At 38.1% G+C, this 16,998-nt stretch overlaps 1 protein-coding gene across 2 annotated transcripts in view; it reads right to left on the bottom strand.

The window, feature by feature from the left end:
* LOC119650924 (centaurin-gamma-1A) overlaps window positions 1–16,998 on the bottom strand; it is a 537,400-nt gene that overhangs the window by 97,920 nt on the left and 422,482 nt on the right. The window contains exon 1 of one of the 2 annotated variants that reach the window (XM_038054152.1): window positions 1,969–2,810. The exons of the other annotated variant lie outside the window; for it this stretch is intronic. Within the exon in view, the coding sequence (XP_037910080.1) occupies window positions 1,969–2,134 (166 nt within the window). The 5' untranslated portion in view covers window positions 2,135–2,810. Of the gene's footprint in view, window positions 1–1,968; window positions 2,811–16,998 lie in introns of those variants that run through there. 2 annotated transcript variants of the gene reach the window in all.

The raw sequence follows: 16,998 nt of genomic DNA, 5'->3' as shown, positions 1-16,998 counted from the left end.
TGCGGTGCATCTCCGTTTATGTTCTATATAAAGACTTCCCAAATTCCCAAAGTTTGCTCAAATGTTATTTGAAAAGTTATGAAATTGATAAATTACTTTATTGTAATGGTTTGCCAAACAAATTTCGCCAAAAAGCACTAAAACAAGCCAGAATAGCGGAAGTTCGACGCTTAGGGTATAAAGCCTTGTGCTCATCTAGGCACGTTTTTCAACCCATACACAGGGAAAAATTCAAAATATTCTTTGAGATATCTTCAAACTCCAACTCTGCCGATCATATCAGTTTACTTTATATGATAATGACGTCATACACGTTTTAGAGTGCAATACATTCACGTGAAATACAAAACTTTGACCTTCGATAACTTTGCTAGGAGTGGTTAGATCGCCTTCAAACTTTTCAAAATTAAAAAAGTATGTACTTCTAGATTTAACTTAAGGGGAGTTTCCGGGTTAATTTCTAAAATATAACAATATGCTCTTATTAACTTTATTTGAGTAGACACCGGAATTGGATGTATTTGGAGCCCTAGATTTCACTTGGATAGATTCTGAGAATGAGGCCTGTTTCACTTTTTTGAAATTGAACCTTTTTATTTGATGTTCTAAGTGAAAAAAAAAATGTATCCGTCTTCGCATATATCTGGAACGCCTCATAAAACCCATTACGAAGGATAAAGAACTAAATCAAAGTGAAGATTAGATGGGATTTAAGTTAGTTAGAAAGGGCAAGCAGAAATTATTGGAGCAGAATTCAAAGTACTATAGATTGGAATCTGCTTTTTCATCAGTGAGTGAGGTTTCTAATTTATCAACTTGTTGAAAAGCCACTTCTAAACGCATGATTTCATTCTGATCTATACCAAATACATAAAGCTCTGTTTGTCCTTAACATTGAGCAAAAACGATGGAAAATTTCTAAAATAACTGCTTGCATAGATTTGAAATGAATTTTTGGACACCCCTAAAAGGCAAGCAAATTAAAACTTTAGAACGAGAAATTCAACCAAAATAAATATAGGGCAAGATAACGTCATTCAATAACGTAATATAGCATTATTAATGCTTTTATTATTAATAAAATGACCTTATCCACAGAAGTCTCCTAAGATTCTCGATTTACATAGACATTTTTGTAGACACTAAAATCGATCTTTTAAGGTTCTAGCACGTGTGGGGATACGTTCTTTATTTAAAAAAAAGCGATACATACTTATTTACCTGGTAACGTAACATCATATAATTGATCGAACTTTTCTATTTGAAACTGTTACTGGTTAATGCCAATATTATAGGAAGATACTATCAAAGAGAAAGGTCTTTGAACAGTTTGAAATAATTGGACGTTATCGCAGATCAGCTAGGTAAAAACTCCGCAAATTTACAGAAGGTACCGTACATATTAAACAGGGGTTCAAAGCTCTTAACGGTTCGCATTTTCTAAGAAGTAAATCCTATCCGTCAGTTGGTAAGGTATCGCCGTACATTAATCAGTTGTATAATTACGGAACGCAAAGTTATGAATGCCTACTGTGCCGCAAAGTGGAAAATAGTGTCTTTTTTTTCAAGCATCTTCAAAAAACATTCAGCGAAGATCACTTTCCTACACTCTTACTATCTGCAAAGCTACATTCTTAGATCGAGCTACGCAAAAACCTGTTACAGCTATCTATTCACTGATTTATGGATACAACCAACTCAAGCGATCAATAGCCAATCCCGGAACAGACGTAAACATTTCGATTCAACAACCAGTTCTTGCTGAGATTCTTTTATGAAAATTTTGTTGATAAATATCGAGTTGTTTGCTATTTTCTGTTCAAAGTTAAAAAAGCGTAAAAATAATTGGAAAAAAAAAACACTAAGAAAATATTGGTCATACTTCTCGTTTTCAGATCATTTAATTTTTAGTACTTTCTTATCGTTTTTCAATTAATCTGAACTTTTCACAAGTAATTTCTTACTCACCAGATTTACGTTTTTCGCGATCGGACACGACCAGACTTTTGGCACGTTTAACACGCAACGATCGACGACGTATCGACCGCAGAAACGCTTCCGGCATTCGGGAAAAACGTTGTGCAGTATCTGGAGCCTTGCGCTCCGGTAGGAAGAAGTTCTTTACTGCTAACATGATGGTATTCCTTGTTTGCCGGTGCGACTAGAAGATTGTATTTTTTTGCAGATATCCTTTAAGTTTGGTTGAACACTTTTCAGTTTGAGCACATTGGTTGCATTTTATTAATGGTACAGTTGTTGTGGGGGCGGATTCAAGGATTTTCCCGATACTTCCTATTCTGATTATGTATTCAGAGATGATTTCACTCCTTTTTTATCGTCGGTACTAATATACACTATGCATTATTTGGTAACATATCTGAACTGGTTTGAACACCTTTTTTGGAACATTTGAATCACAACTACCATTCCAATAGCATTGATATTGAAAACTTGGTCTTGCACTGTCCAAAAATTTTGAACACTTTCATGTCTGAACCACTAGCCATCAACTGGCATTCCCAACTCCTTATTCTGCAGCTTCAAAGTGCACATGCAAATTTGTGTTGCGACCACCGATTGAAAACGAACTGAACACTTCGAGAACCGGATTATCACCTCAGCTAACCGGAACAATTAAACGATAGCAGAACCTGCCCACAATCGCGAAATGTCTGCACTGGTTGAGTACAAGTATCTATTATCTGCTATAGCATCGCGAAGCACACATCCCATGTTACTTGAACGCGAGCTAGCCGTGAACTACCCGATAGTATCTGCAACATCGTTCAGGTAGGCCCCTCGAACACCCATCACCAGCGATCACACTCACTGTGTCCACCAACAATTTTCCTCGTCTGAACGACTTTCCGAGCGGGAAAATGTATCTGATTCTGACATGCGTACAGCAACATTGAAAACGCTCAGATTCTTTTGGCTTCCTCAGATGTTGCTGGCAGCACATTATGTACTCGAATGGGAACCTTATGTACGTCCAGTGACCGTGTGACACCATCAATGGAATCGCATGTCTTTCGGCGTCACGTGCTGCTGGAATGCCTTGCAGAGTGCATTGTGTGATGTTGCACAGAGCGACAACAGCTGGTTAACAGAGAGAGCAGTGAATGTTGCACGACGTGTCTTCGCAACAGATAGACTGGATGGTAGTTTATGTCGATGACTGGTCGGGTGAGTGGAGGCGGTGATGAGTGTGCAAGATACCATGTAGAGAGGTCGATGAAGGCCAAGTCGATTTCCGAATAGGAACTGATAATATAACTGTAGAATGCTTACGAGGAGTCTGATTTGTTTATAATTAGTTGATGATTTAGGAAAATAATGACTTTGTTGAATGTTCGGTGCTTATTTTTGTGACGAGATAAGAACTGATTTCATTGACAAATAAACTAAAAAGAGCAACTTAGCGCCATTAAGAACACCGGTAAATTATAAGGAATACACCCTCTATTTAGGAGAAAAATTGAAAAGAGTTAAATGGAAAAACAATCATGTAGATAATAAAATGCGGTACTTTTTGGAAATCATCAGGATGATCAACTGCTGGTCGGGTTTTATTTTAATTTTTCTGTTTAAAAAAAAGCCAGTGAACTTTGGCTTTCTTATTGTATGACTTCATATTTTACTCTTCAAGAACAGACTGAGTCACTCAGTATGAGCTGAATAAATTTCTCACTTGATTCATCTTCTGAAGACAAGATTTATCTTGAAAAATTGACGAACGATAGTCATCTAAATTCAAATGGAAGTTTACACGTCAATGGAAATTCTTCAGTGTTGTAGTGGAACCAACAGCCCTTAACACGAGAATCTTGGATCCAGTGGAACGGAAGGAAGTAAAGGTTGAATTTTCAATTCCCATCTTCGGAGGTGGTGGGGAGGTTATGGAGGATGAAGAGGAAAGTCCTCCTTTCTAGCCCGGTCGGATAATTCCCAATTCTTCACTCAAATATAATCGTCGCAATTGGCCCCCTTAAGAATTATTATATCATCCTTCAGAGTGGGGTTATTCTGAAGTAAAATTGGTAGAGCTTGATTTCGAACTCTAGACTCAGAGGGGATAGGATCAAGGGCAAGTTTGATTTGCCAACTCAACCCCCGGAAGTATTGGGGATAACAGGGTATGTAGAGAGATGTTCCGTAAAAAGGTTGCGGCCGTCGTCCCTATTAAAAAGTGATGATATCTCAAAGAGGGGTTATTTTCATGCCATTAATAGGCTTATTAGTAAAGCAATTATCACCCAGAACGGGGGTTGGAAAGGAGGACCTCACGCTTCTCTTTTCATAACCCCACTCTCCGAAGGTCAGTCTTTAGATCAATAGTTGCAAGACATTTACCTACAAGAACCGTGTGTTGTTAGTGGGGAAGTTCGAGGCTTAAACTTCCAACCCGCTGACTTGTTGAATGCCAATGGAAGTGATAGACCTCGTTCCTGCATGATGGTTCAAAAGCCCTCCAAGCTTTTTTGATTAACGACATTTGTAACGACGACACCACAACGGTCAAGCTGATCATACAAAGCCAATGGGGAGATAAGGATATTTCTTGGTGTTCTGCTTATTTCCCCTATGACGGAAACGCGTTCTCAGTGGAACATTCATCAGAGCTATCCAATATAGCAAAAATAAAGACATGGGAGTAATAGCAGCATGTGATGTTCACGCCCGTCATATATGCTGGGGAAGTTCTAACACTAACGCGAGGGGATCGAGACTATTAGAATGTAGGTATAGGTAGGAACTAAATTGAAGATAGAATTGAGCGCCCGAGTTTCAATCCTTAGGACGCCCTTACTGGGATCGCATGCTGGAATTGAGTAAATAACTGTGTGTGATCACAACTAGTATGAGAGAGGGAGAGCTGTCCACTTGAAATGCCAAAGCAGGGTAAACACCATGTTGGAACTCAATTTGGCAAAACAGAGGAAAATAATAACGGTGCTCTTCAACCGAGAGCGAGGGCATTCATGTATATCGAAGGCGCCTTCAATTATGGTCATTCGCGGCGATTTGTGACGCAGCAAGGGAGTGTGGAATTCGCTGTTATCAATTGGATTTCACATAGTGGAGAGAAGAAAAATTCACATACTGGTCAGACAAAAGTCTATTGAGGCGAGATGTCTTAGAGGTTGCTCATAGAAAGGGCTCTTCTCTCTTCTGTTATGGCTCCTGGTAATGAACACTTTGCTTTCGCTCCTGGAAGGTCTTTACACAAGCATTTCCGGCGTACAAGTTTTCGGGCCCAGTATGTGATTGATTCAATGCAACTCTGCATGTAGTGCAAAATTGATGCTTCCGCAACGGACTTATAGCGAACGATAGGAAGACTGGTGGGGCAGCTATACGCTTTCTACCTTATCCGGGGTGGAAATCCAGCTGATACAGAGAATGAAAGTACCGTATTCAGAAACAATACTAGAAATCCTGTAGATTGCTCTGGTGCTGTAGGATTGCAATATTTAAGACCTAGAAACTTTCAACACAGACGAAAATCTTTGTGAAAGAATCTGAGACCGTTAAATCGGGGTTTTTGTTATGTTTGCTGTCTTTTGTTTTTTTTAAGGGGCGCTGCTCCATAAACTACCACATGGAAATTGGGGTTATCACAGCTACATGCAGCCAACATTAGGAGAAGGAAGAGACGCCCCGGCCCTATTAGACCTCAGACGATACCTCAATAAGGTTTTCTTCAACGAAAGGCCTGAACTTTCTGTTTCTGTCTGAATCTGTCTGTCTTGAATAAGCGATGTTCGGGGATTGTAAAATATATGCTGACCTTACACGATCAGTATTTCATCAGTCTCCCATAAGTCAATCCATCAAAAATGGACTGATGAACTGATGTGTTCAGTATAAACAAGAAGACAAAAAACAATTTTTGTTGGAGAGATTCGAACCATTCGGAAGTGATGTTTCGACTAGCAACACAATGCCAATTGCACTTCACTCAATTTATCATCTGATCAATGTTTCGCTAAGTTTACAAAACAGTTAAGTCAGCTAATACTAATTTGGCGCAGGCTGCTCATATTCTTTAATATGAGCCTCCTCTCTAATTGTTGAAATTTGAAAGTCTCTGTGAATATTTGCAATTTTTATATTCTAAGGAAATTATTCATGGGGCCTTTGACTTCCACTTTACACTGCGCGCTGGACCTTAAGGTTAGATCCTGTATATCTAAATTGGGATTGAAATAGCTTCATAAAAAAGTGTTTCATCATTTAGGTCGTACCTTTGAATTTTTATTTCCACTCAATATGTGTCTTAGACGTTCGGTTTCATTTGGTGTGATTTCATCTGTAAGTGTGGTAGTAAGTAGTGAATTCATTGGCTTTGTTTTATCACTCCGGGGTGAAAGTGGTATGACAACATTTGGTTTCGTTTACGCAAATTGTCTAAATTGAAAGCCAATTTTCAACTTTTCCTAAATGATTTTTGTTTGAGGAGCTCTAAGTCCGCATCTGATGTCCGACCGGACCAATTGAGAAGAAACTATCTTCCACATTGGTGATGCACGGATCCCTCTTTTTTGAGTTAAATTCCAAAAATTAAAAAAAATCATCAAAGTAACTGACGATTTCGTCCAGGGCAGGGGCAACTCTTCAGATGCGAGATCGAAATTGGCTAAAGGGTCCTTAAACAAAAATAATTTTCGCTTCGGCCTAGTTTAGGCCTGAATATATAGGGCGGATTTCGCTTGGTTATAATTCGCACTCATGGGGGGCGATTACCACCTGTAGCTAATTTCGGTCACATTGCTAGATGGTTTTGCAGATTTCTTGAGATTGCAGCTTGTATTTAAAATATCGGTATCGTCTGTATCTATCAAGTTTTGATTATTTGGCAGACTCAAATTGTAGATTAGGGAACTTCTGCTAGGATGTCACAGTTGTGTGACGTATAGAAAAAATAATAAAGTAATTAAGTCATATTGTACAAGCGAGTTAAATCTGTCTATGCACCACATGAAGGATGTCAATTTCTCCAAGTTTAATAAGGGCTCCATCTATGATAACGTGGCGACCTGAAGTTTTTTCTTGGATCCAGCTTCTCCTCCTGTTATTTCCGCTTGCGTTTTGTAGATGCTTTGCAGATATTACCCCCTTAATTGCGTCGCAGCTCCTGATTCTCACTCTACAGGCCGCTTCACGTTCCTGGTGATCTTCCATTGTGAATAATTGGTTGGTCAGTGGACGTAAAGTTTCGCAGATAGCATAGCAACTCTTGTTCCTGATGATCCTTGAGTGCTTGACGAAACAATAGATTTCAACTTACTAGTTGAAATTTTGCACCAGGTGAACTGTATATTTGGCACTTTCTTTTTAATAGACATTTCTATTTAACTATCTGCAGTGCCAAAGACATGGAATAGAGAGTTATGCGGCAGCAGTTGTTACTTTGTTGAATTCCACAATTGCTTCATCCACTCCATCTTCGGTTTTCAAACCGATATATATTAAGTGCATCCATTAAGGTGAACAGTTAAGTATTTACGGAATTTCAACCAATTGGTCAATTTAGTTGCCATGAGTTTCCATGAGGTGGTATGAGTCCTCATTTCGGAGGTGATGATAGGATCTTATACCACTGATGCAATATAACATTTTCGTCTCCATTACGAGACGTTTACTATCTTTGGCAGCCAACTAATCGAAGCCATAGATGGTCAGAATCAAAACGGAAGCCAGATTGCGCTGATGCTGAAGTATTTTCATAGTGTAGCCCTTACATTTGACAAAAGTCAACTGGAGATGGTTCCAGATCATTGCAAATATTGGGGCTTTCAAAATTCTTATGGCGCACAAAACAATACCACTCTATCACCACGAAAGGACGAATTAACAAATGTTTCGTATCAAATAGGTCAGTTGAACTGAAAGTGTGCTTTATGACTTAGTCTTTGAACTATTACTAATGTGTGTTTCGTATTGTTACGTTATAAGGAAGTTAGTGTAATACGAGATAAGAGTTCAGCATATGGTAATTTATATATCATACTACGATGAGTATCCCGCCTCGTTCAACCTTGCAAGGTTTTAACTTTTATGTTGAATGATTTTTTGCATTTAAGTGACGTGACTTCAATAGTCAATCACAGTAAAAGAGCAATGAAAATACGCGTGTACGTATAAATATGTATATTGCGTATTACGCATTGGAATTCAAAAGGCGCCAAACTGAAGCTGCTATCCATGCAACTGCGTATGCCGTAAATGGCATACGTGCAAAGTCTTCCGAGCCTGCTCTTCATTCCTTGGCGAGTAGGAGATAGGGTATTCATGGACACTGAAAAAGCTTTTAACCCTGCCCGTTTCAAAAAACTGTCTGATGCTGCCAGAAAACATGGTTTTGATGATACTTTAATTAAGTGGACCTATGCTATGCCAAACCAGAGACTGCTGTGTGTTGAAGTACTCTAGGACACTTGGTATCTCCGTTAATATTGAGAATTTCGAGAAAAGGAGGTTAATTCGTGATCACTCGGGTAGAGGAGAATTAGGACTTTGAAATAGTATGGTAACGGAGATATAGAAAAAGTAAACTGCACGTATTTTGACTTTCAAAGATCACAATTTGCAGCGATAGCCAACCTGCCTGATTATGTTGAGTCCTTTGATTACCTCAAAAATCGTTCCGGAATGTAAAAATCTCTTTAAATCTATGGAGGAAATGTGGGCACTTAGCTACTCTGGCATAGAGAGAATTGAAATCGCAGAAGCCTTAGTAAAAAGGGTTAAATTTCTCCCATATCGGGACCGGAAGCACCAATTGAAGTGTCAATAACAGCGAGTAAAGCTGTTATCAGTGTTATTAGAGGCTGGGAACAAGCTTTCTATAAGGGCAAGTGGCTATCGCTAGATACAAAAAACTTTTCTGGGCATTAAGTGCAAAGCACGACTATGGATTGAGTGCCCAAAAACTATGTTTCTCCGATACCCCAACCTACACAAACACAAGTTCCCTCCACTAAGCAACACTTCGTTAGAGTATCCAATATCGCATGCACAAGTAAGATGACCAATAATACAATCAGATTCAGGAGGTTTCCCTTGGTCTAGATACGAAAACAGCCAGTCTCTGATTTTTTTCAACTTTATGTGCTAAACTCGAAATGAAGGGTCCATAGGCCCGAAAAGTGGAAGCAAGTTACTCTCTATTTGGTCCGGTCTGAGATTAAATGGATGCGGACTGAGGACCCCTCAATCCTCAAATTAAAAGAAGTCTTCTTTTCAATTAGTTTAGCCGTTTATAGTAAATGAAACGAAGTAAACATTTTAAAAGTTTCAAACAACTTTCAACAACAACAAAAGGACAATTTTTGTAAATGTTCGTTTCGAAAAGAATTTCTTTAAAATAATAATAATTATCATCATCATTTATCATTATAACCACCGCCAATATAAAAATTCCAAGTAATAATTAATATTCGGTTTGTATTGATGATATGCTATCTACCCTTAATTGTGGGAATTCGAGTAAATTGACCTATACAGAGCATTTAGAAGCAGCATTTGTTAAATAAATCGTACACCAAGTTCGTTGTGTGTTAAATCTCCTTTTTCTTTAGCATTTGCTCCATTCGGTCGTAGAGTCTAGATCAGGTTCGCGACTTTTATCGTTCATAAGCTTTAGGGACATTAAAACTATCCCCACAAAACCTTATTAAAATCGGTTTACTGTCTGTCGGTCTGTCTATCCGTCACACACATTTTTCTCGGACACAAAATTTGATAAAAAGCTGGGAACTGTGAACGCTCACGCATACAATGAGTTACATCCTTTTACGACGAATTTAAGAGGGGGTCCCCATACATGTAAAATAGGGGTGAACATTTTTTTTTCACTAAATATAGTCATTTGGGGTATCAAATTAAAGGTCTCGGTTAGTACTTTTCGAAGCCGATCTTAGTTTTGACATTTGTTGGAAAGGTGGGGATTGCGACGGGTTCAAAGTGATTGTTCCTTTAAGGGGGCCATTCTCAGAAACTACCAAACCGAAAAATCTGAAAAAAATCAGGAGGCTGCCACTATATGGTGCCTGGGCTCCGAAAAACCTTCCATACTGATATCTGTACAAATAAAGTTAATAATAGCATATTACTATAATTTTTAGTAATTGGCTGCAAACCCCCCTTAAGTTCATGCTAAATTATAGGATATAACATAGAGCATGATCTCACTAAGTTTGGTGGAAATCGCACTGTTACTAACAAAGTTATAATACGTCAAAGTTGTCTCTTCGTTGCAAATTCAAGACTATGAATGGCAGTATCATCCGAAAGTGGATATTCTCACATAGTATATGCATATATTACGTGCTACGTACTAAGAAATACACAAAACCTTTTGTACCTGAAGCGTCCAGCATTCGGTTTCCCGACTTGTTTCAAAGTTTGCAAAGATAATTATGGGTATTGAGAAACATAATTCTTTTTAAATTGATAATAGTTATTTGTACCATATTTTTGGTAGCATGTCTATTAGTGTCAAATATACAATGTCCGGATAACCACTAACCACGCAGCTGGTTAGAGCACAAGGCTGTCGTTCGGAAGATCGCGGTTCAAATCCCACTGGTGGCAGTGAGATTTGTATCGTGATTTGACGTCGGATGCCAGTCCACTCAACTGTGAATGAGTACCTGAGTCAAATCAGGGTAATAATCTCGGGCGAGCGCTATGTTGACCACATTGTCTCCTACAGTGTACTGTAGTGTACCGTTACGGTCTTGAATGAAGTGCTCTAACAAACCTCAAGGCCCTGACCCAATATGGATTGTTGCGTCAGCGATTATTATTATTATTATTATTCAGAACGACATAACTATACTAAGATGTAGATACACTTAGCAAAAAAACCCTACGTACCTCATTACATTTAGTTTTCAATATTAAAAAATGAATCAAAAATTTTCCCGATTTTACTTTGGCTATCGATTAAGTATTTGTTAATCACTCCGCACATTGATTTTCATTAATTTCGTCCCAGTACTTTCTGAGATAATTGCAATTTTTCCAGGAAACATACAAAATCAAAGCGAAAAAAGTCCGTGTACAGTAATCGAATTTGGGGATTCCCCGAAATATGTCATCTCAAACGCACTTTCCTGAAATTGTTTGACAGAGAACAGACCTATGCAGGGGATTAGAAAGTTTGTGTAAAGTTTATATTGTGCAATAAGTGTTTAACGGAAAAGGAATTTTCACTAGCGAGAAAAAAAATATTATTACATTATGGAAGGAGGGAGTAAAGAGCTCGAAATCTCGGCTTGGGTGAGGATTATTATTTTCAACATGATAATGATCCCAAGCATACAACTCAAATTGTGAGGCTCTGGTTACTGTATAATGCCCCAAAATAGCTTCATAGACCTCCACAACCTCCACACCTTAATCCCATTGAACATTTATGGCACTCACTAGAGAAAAGGATAAGTCAGCACAATACAACCAGCAAAGAAATGTTGAGAAATATTCTTCACTGAGAATAGTAGGAGAAAACTTCATCCGAGGAGACAGCAAAGCTTATCAATTCAATGCCTAACCTTCTGCAACAAGTTACTAAGAACCGAGGATACCCTACAAATTATCAATTGAGACTATATTTGTAATTACCAGTAATTTTTAAACTATTATTAAATGTGTACCCAGACTTTTTCCGCCCCAATTTTCTGTTTGTTGTAAAATGTAACGATTTCTCAAAAACTTTTAAAGTTAAATAATTGAAATTCGGCCTGCAGTTAGTATTCAAAGAACTCTGGAAATATTTTATTTCATGTTCATCACAGTACGAAAGCAGATGTAGGCAGACTTTTAGTGCTAAGTGTATGAAGGGTCTCCATCTCTGAGGATTTTTGAAAAAAAAATTCGCATAATGATCATCATTACATAAGCACGTTATATAATTTCTAGCTCTGATAAGTGATGTATCAATCAAACTCCGACTCCGATCAAACTCCGACTCTAGCGTAAAGCGTTTAGGATCTATAATATTCCATTCAACCACTTAGAAAGATTGCTTCTAGATTGCAAGAGATTAAAGTTTTTCCAGGATTCCTTCTCTTATCCTCGTATAAAGAGCGGAAAAGCCAGTCCTCTAACTAAGCCCATAGCTCCATAAGCCCAGCAAATTCCAAGTAAAACTGTTAATATGCTGCGCCCCTATTCACTTCAGGGGGAAAACACTAATTATTCTCCAAATAAATCCCAATGTAGATAATAAAATAACATTATTGATAAAGATTGATAAGCTTAGAATGAATGATTTTGAAGAGGTTCTTATAAAAATGCTCCCAGCAAGGAAGAAATATGTTTAGACAATGAGGTAGGTAACCTGGAAGTTATTTGATGCAAGAAAGGCTGTATGGCGTGTATTTATAATAATCTAAATGAAGAATACATTATTTCATGGTATAGCAGATTGAAGCACTAACATGTATTAATGTATGGGATTAATTAGGAAACAGGTAAAAAACTTCTTCCAATTGTAATTGCGCCACGTAGTGTAAACAGATGATGATTGTAAAATTCTATACGTAAAAAATTGAGTAAGACAATTATCAGTTATTAAATTGAATTCATTTATTTAGCACCTTGTCGTGCAGCACAATGCACTTGCTAATGATAAAAACAGCCAAATGCAAATTCTGTTATCGAAAGTAATTTAGTCGGAGACATGACTCATTGCCGATGCTGCTTGTATTTAAAGCGCGTTTGCTCCAACTAATTTTATACTCCTTGTGAAGATAAGGTTCTAGTAATAAGCCAAGCAAATTACTTCACTTTGGATTGCGAAAGTATACTAGAAACAAGTCGAGAAACCGGAAGCTCGGCGCTTCAGGTATAAAAGGTTTTGTTTGCTTCTTCTGTGAGTATATTTGAGTGCAGAACTGTCCCATTTGTACGTACCCCATTATGTATATGAATTTAGCATGTCAGACTACTCACTTCAGTGTGTTATTGATATTTAGTTGTAGTAAATTTACACGGTAAAGTCAACTTTGAGCTACTGTAATTTTGTTAGGAATAGTATAATTTTGAAGGAGCTTGGGAATAACATGCTTCCTATTATATTCTATACTACTACAAACTTTTATAACTCTAGGATAAACTTAAGGGGAGGTTTTTACTCAATTTTCCCAAAAATATGGTAACATATTATTCTTTACTTAATTTGAGCACATATCGATATGAAGAGTACTTTGAGGCCTAGACACCATATAGGAGTAGCTTCATGCTTTTCTTCAGATTTTTCAATTGGGTAGTTTCGGAGAATGGGTTCTTTAGAGAAATAATCATTTTTTCACCCCTCCCACTCCCTGCCTTTCTACCAAATGTTAAAACTAAGACCGGCTTCGAAAAGTACTAATCGAGATCTTTCATTTGATACCCAACATGACTATATCTGGTGATTCCTTTTGCATGTATGGGGACCCCTCCGAAATCTCAACGTAGAACGATATCACTTACTGCATGTCTGGGCGTTCACAGTTCTCCACCTTCTCACTAAATTTCGTGTCAATCGGTGTAGCAGGCAGACAGACACTGAATCGATTTTAATAAGGTTTTGTTTTCCAAACAAAACCTTAAAAACTTTTCTCCGTTCTATTTATTTCTACCTTACCTTGAATTGAAAGCGACTTATTGCGATACAGTGTTATAAGAGTTATTTGTATTGTATTTGTGGTGATTTCTTATCGTTGTTTTAAGGAGGTTTTCCTATGTGAAGGCATTTAGCAACCGATTTTTTTTTTTATATATATTTTGGAAGCAGAATATGTTGGGAGTATATTGCTGACGTGCCTACAATATGAAAACTTTAAATTCGTTTTTCTCCAAACAACATTTTCCCAACTAATGTGAAGCACCAGCAACATTGTTCAATCGATCGGGCTTTTTCCGCGTTATTTTGCACATCAGTAAGTCTAAATCAGGGGTTTCACTCCAGGCAAATCAGCAACATATCAGATTTTCTTTCTGCGGCAAGCGATGGAAAAACTGTTGGAATATGGACACCAGTTGCCCCATCTATTCATCGAATTTAAAGCCGCCTATGATAGCATACTCAGGGTAAAATTGTACACGGCCATGAGAGAATTCGGTATCCCGACGAAATTAATAAGACTGACTAGGCTGACCCTGACCAATGAGCAAGGCCAGATAAAAGCAGCAGGATCACTCCCAAGACCATTCGACATCAGCAACGGTCTACGACAAGGGGATGCTCTATCGTGCGTCCTCTTTAACCTGGCCCTCGAGAAAGTGATCCGTGATGCTGAGGTAAATGCAAGAGGTACGATCCTCTTTAAGTCCACTCAGCTACTGGCCTATGCTGACGAATTCGACATCATGGGAAGAACCACCCGAGACGTACAAACTGCCTTCATCCAGATCGAGCAGGCGGCGCGAGATCTTGGGCTACACATCAATGAAGGCAAGACAAAATATATGGTGGCAACGTCAGCACCAGAAACCAACCAACCAACAACATCAAACCGCACTGGTCAAATGGGAAGAATAAAGATAGGAGAATACAACTTTGAGACCGTTGATAAGCTACGATGATGAATTCCGCGCACGGTTGTTGTCACCCAACAGAGCTTATTTCAGCTTACAAAAACTGTTCCGCTCGAAACGTCTCACCGCAGGGTCAAAGCTCTTACTGTACAAGACTATGGTCTTGCCAGTCCTCATGTATTCTTTGGAGACTTGGGTTCTTAGCACGAAGAATTGCGAAGTCTTGGCCGCGTTCGAGAGAAGAATCCTCCGAAGAATTTTTGACCCCCTACATGAGGATGGACGATTCCGTAGCCTACATATCGACGAAATCTATGAGCGATACCATGACCGTCCGGGTGTGGATAAAATCCGGCTCAATAGGTTATGGTGGGCGGGTCACTTAATCTGTATGGATGAAGATGATCCAACCCGGAAAGTCTATAAAGGCAATATCTCTGGTAAAAAGAAGACGAGGCAAATCCTGCCTAAGATGGAGCGATGGCGTAGGTCAGGACACCAGACAGCTTTTAGGCATATCGAATTGGTGGACCTCGCCGCAAAACTGGAATGTCTGGAGTTCCTTATTAAGGCAGGCCTAGACCGGATACCGGTTGTTGCGCCGTTGATGATGATCAGTAGGTCTAGTTCGAGCCACGATTATGCACTTTCGTTAATAATTTATTCGTATTCTGGGTATTCGAAGAAAAATTTAGGCGATTTTTGTAAATTTTGCTTTGCAACTTCGCCATTCTATTGTTTATCAAGATAAAATTATAATCGTGACTCGGACGATAGAGGTAAGTATACAGAATAAAAAGACTACTACAGACTACCACAAATAGAGATGTGCTTTCCACCAGCCATACACCATTTTCAAGGAGAACTCACTTTTACCGCAAGAAACAAATACAATCAATATTCGTCAATTAATACTTTTGTGCCATAATGCTGCTGGTTTTGTGTTTCCCTATGTGAGGAACGATCAGTGCATGACAGTTCCGTGTGTACGTAGTTAAAAAATTCAATTGCCCTCTATTTTTTTTGAAAGGGCCATTACAGAAATAATTTGATCTGGAAAGCATTGTATTGATAATAATTAACTTCATCCGCTTTACATTAACAGTTCAACATTATTAAATGTGAAGAAGTTCACCAAAAACAGATACAAACAAGTCGAAATAGCGGAGGATCGGTACTCCAAGTATAAAGATTATGGATACATCTTATCTTATGGAACTATCTGTGCACGTTTTATCATTCATACATAGCCAAGAATGCAAAATATTCCTTCATATATATTAAAGACATAAATATTGTTCTCATTCTAAACAAACAAACATTATCTACTCCGTATACTGATGCGTACATATATATGTTTTGACTAATAATATTCTGAAAAGTATATAAATATGGTACGTATTTCGGGGGCCAGCTGTTCCTTTTTTCAGTGTATCAGATAAAACATTGAAGAAAGGGACAGTTGGTCCGTACTTATTTGTATACTTTTCAAAATACTATTAGCAAATAAAGGAGATTATCTTTAAAATTAAATCTTTTACTTACGTTGACCAATTACCTCCTAATTCAAACCTTTAAAAAAAGTTGAAATATCAAAGATCACATAAGAAAATCCTTTAGTGAACCATATAAAGTCTTTACGTGACCTCTCGTGACAATCGGGAGGACTTACCAAGTGTTAAAAAGTTTAAATTGCGGCGTTGCTAATCAGACACTTACCCAGAGTAAGCAAGAAGTAAGGAGTCACCTTAACTGCTTTCATTACTTTATTTTCTATGGAAGTTGTCTTTCCTCTAAAAGTTACTTAATTACATAATTAAAATGGACGTATGTAGGCTCCAGGAGGCGGCCGCAATTTCAGGATTGGATCCGAAAAGCATACTCGTATACTGCATTTTCAAAAAGTATGAAAAGTATGAAAGTATGAAAGTAATAGCGTCACAGTGGTCGCCATTGGACTATTATATTTCCAGACTGTATCCAATGGTTCCTTATCCAGTTATGAAAAGTTGGTTTAAACTTTAAAGTAAAATATTGGAAAAATTACGGATTTGAACTGGAAAATTCCGATTTTGGAATGGAAAATTCCCAAATTGATTGAAAAGTCTGAATTGGTTTGGATAATCTATTTGTGTCTTGATGTTGCTATCCACCTATTGATTTTTTCAATATGACAAATTTAAGGTGTGGGAAATGATCTATACCCACCAGTTTCTGTGTGATAAGAATTTTATCTGGCTGAAATGACATTTCGCTAGGTTTTGGAAGTTGATTCTCTCTAAACACTAATAGGACAGTTATCTCGTGGAAGTCGGGAACAAGGAGCAATTTACGTACCAACCAGTGAAGAGGCGAAGAGGAGATGCACGATGATATATGTACATGTTGTTAGCCGAAAAGTCGGAAACCTTGCGAGTCCATCTGATCGAAGGGTTTGTCCTGTAATCTTTTACTGCAGAATTTTTA

This window comes from Hermetia illucens, chromosome 3, assembly GCF_905115235.1.
Source record: "Hermetia illucens chromosome 3, iHerIll2.2.curated.20191125, whole genome shotgun sequence".
NCBI lineage: Eukaryota > Metazoa > Arthropoda > Insecta > Diptera > Stratiomyidae > Hermetia > Hermetia illucens.
Note: the sequence above shows the minus strand (reverse complement) of the source record. Positions and strands in the feature narration are given on the sequence as shown.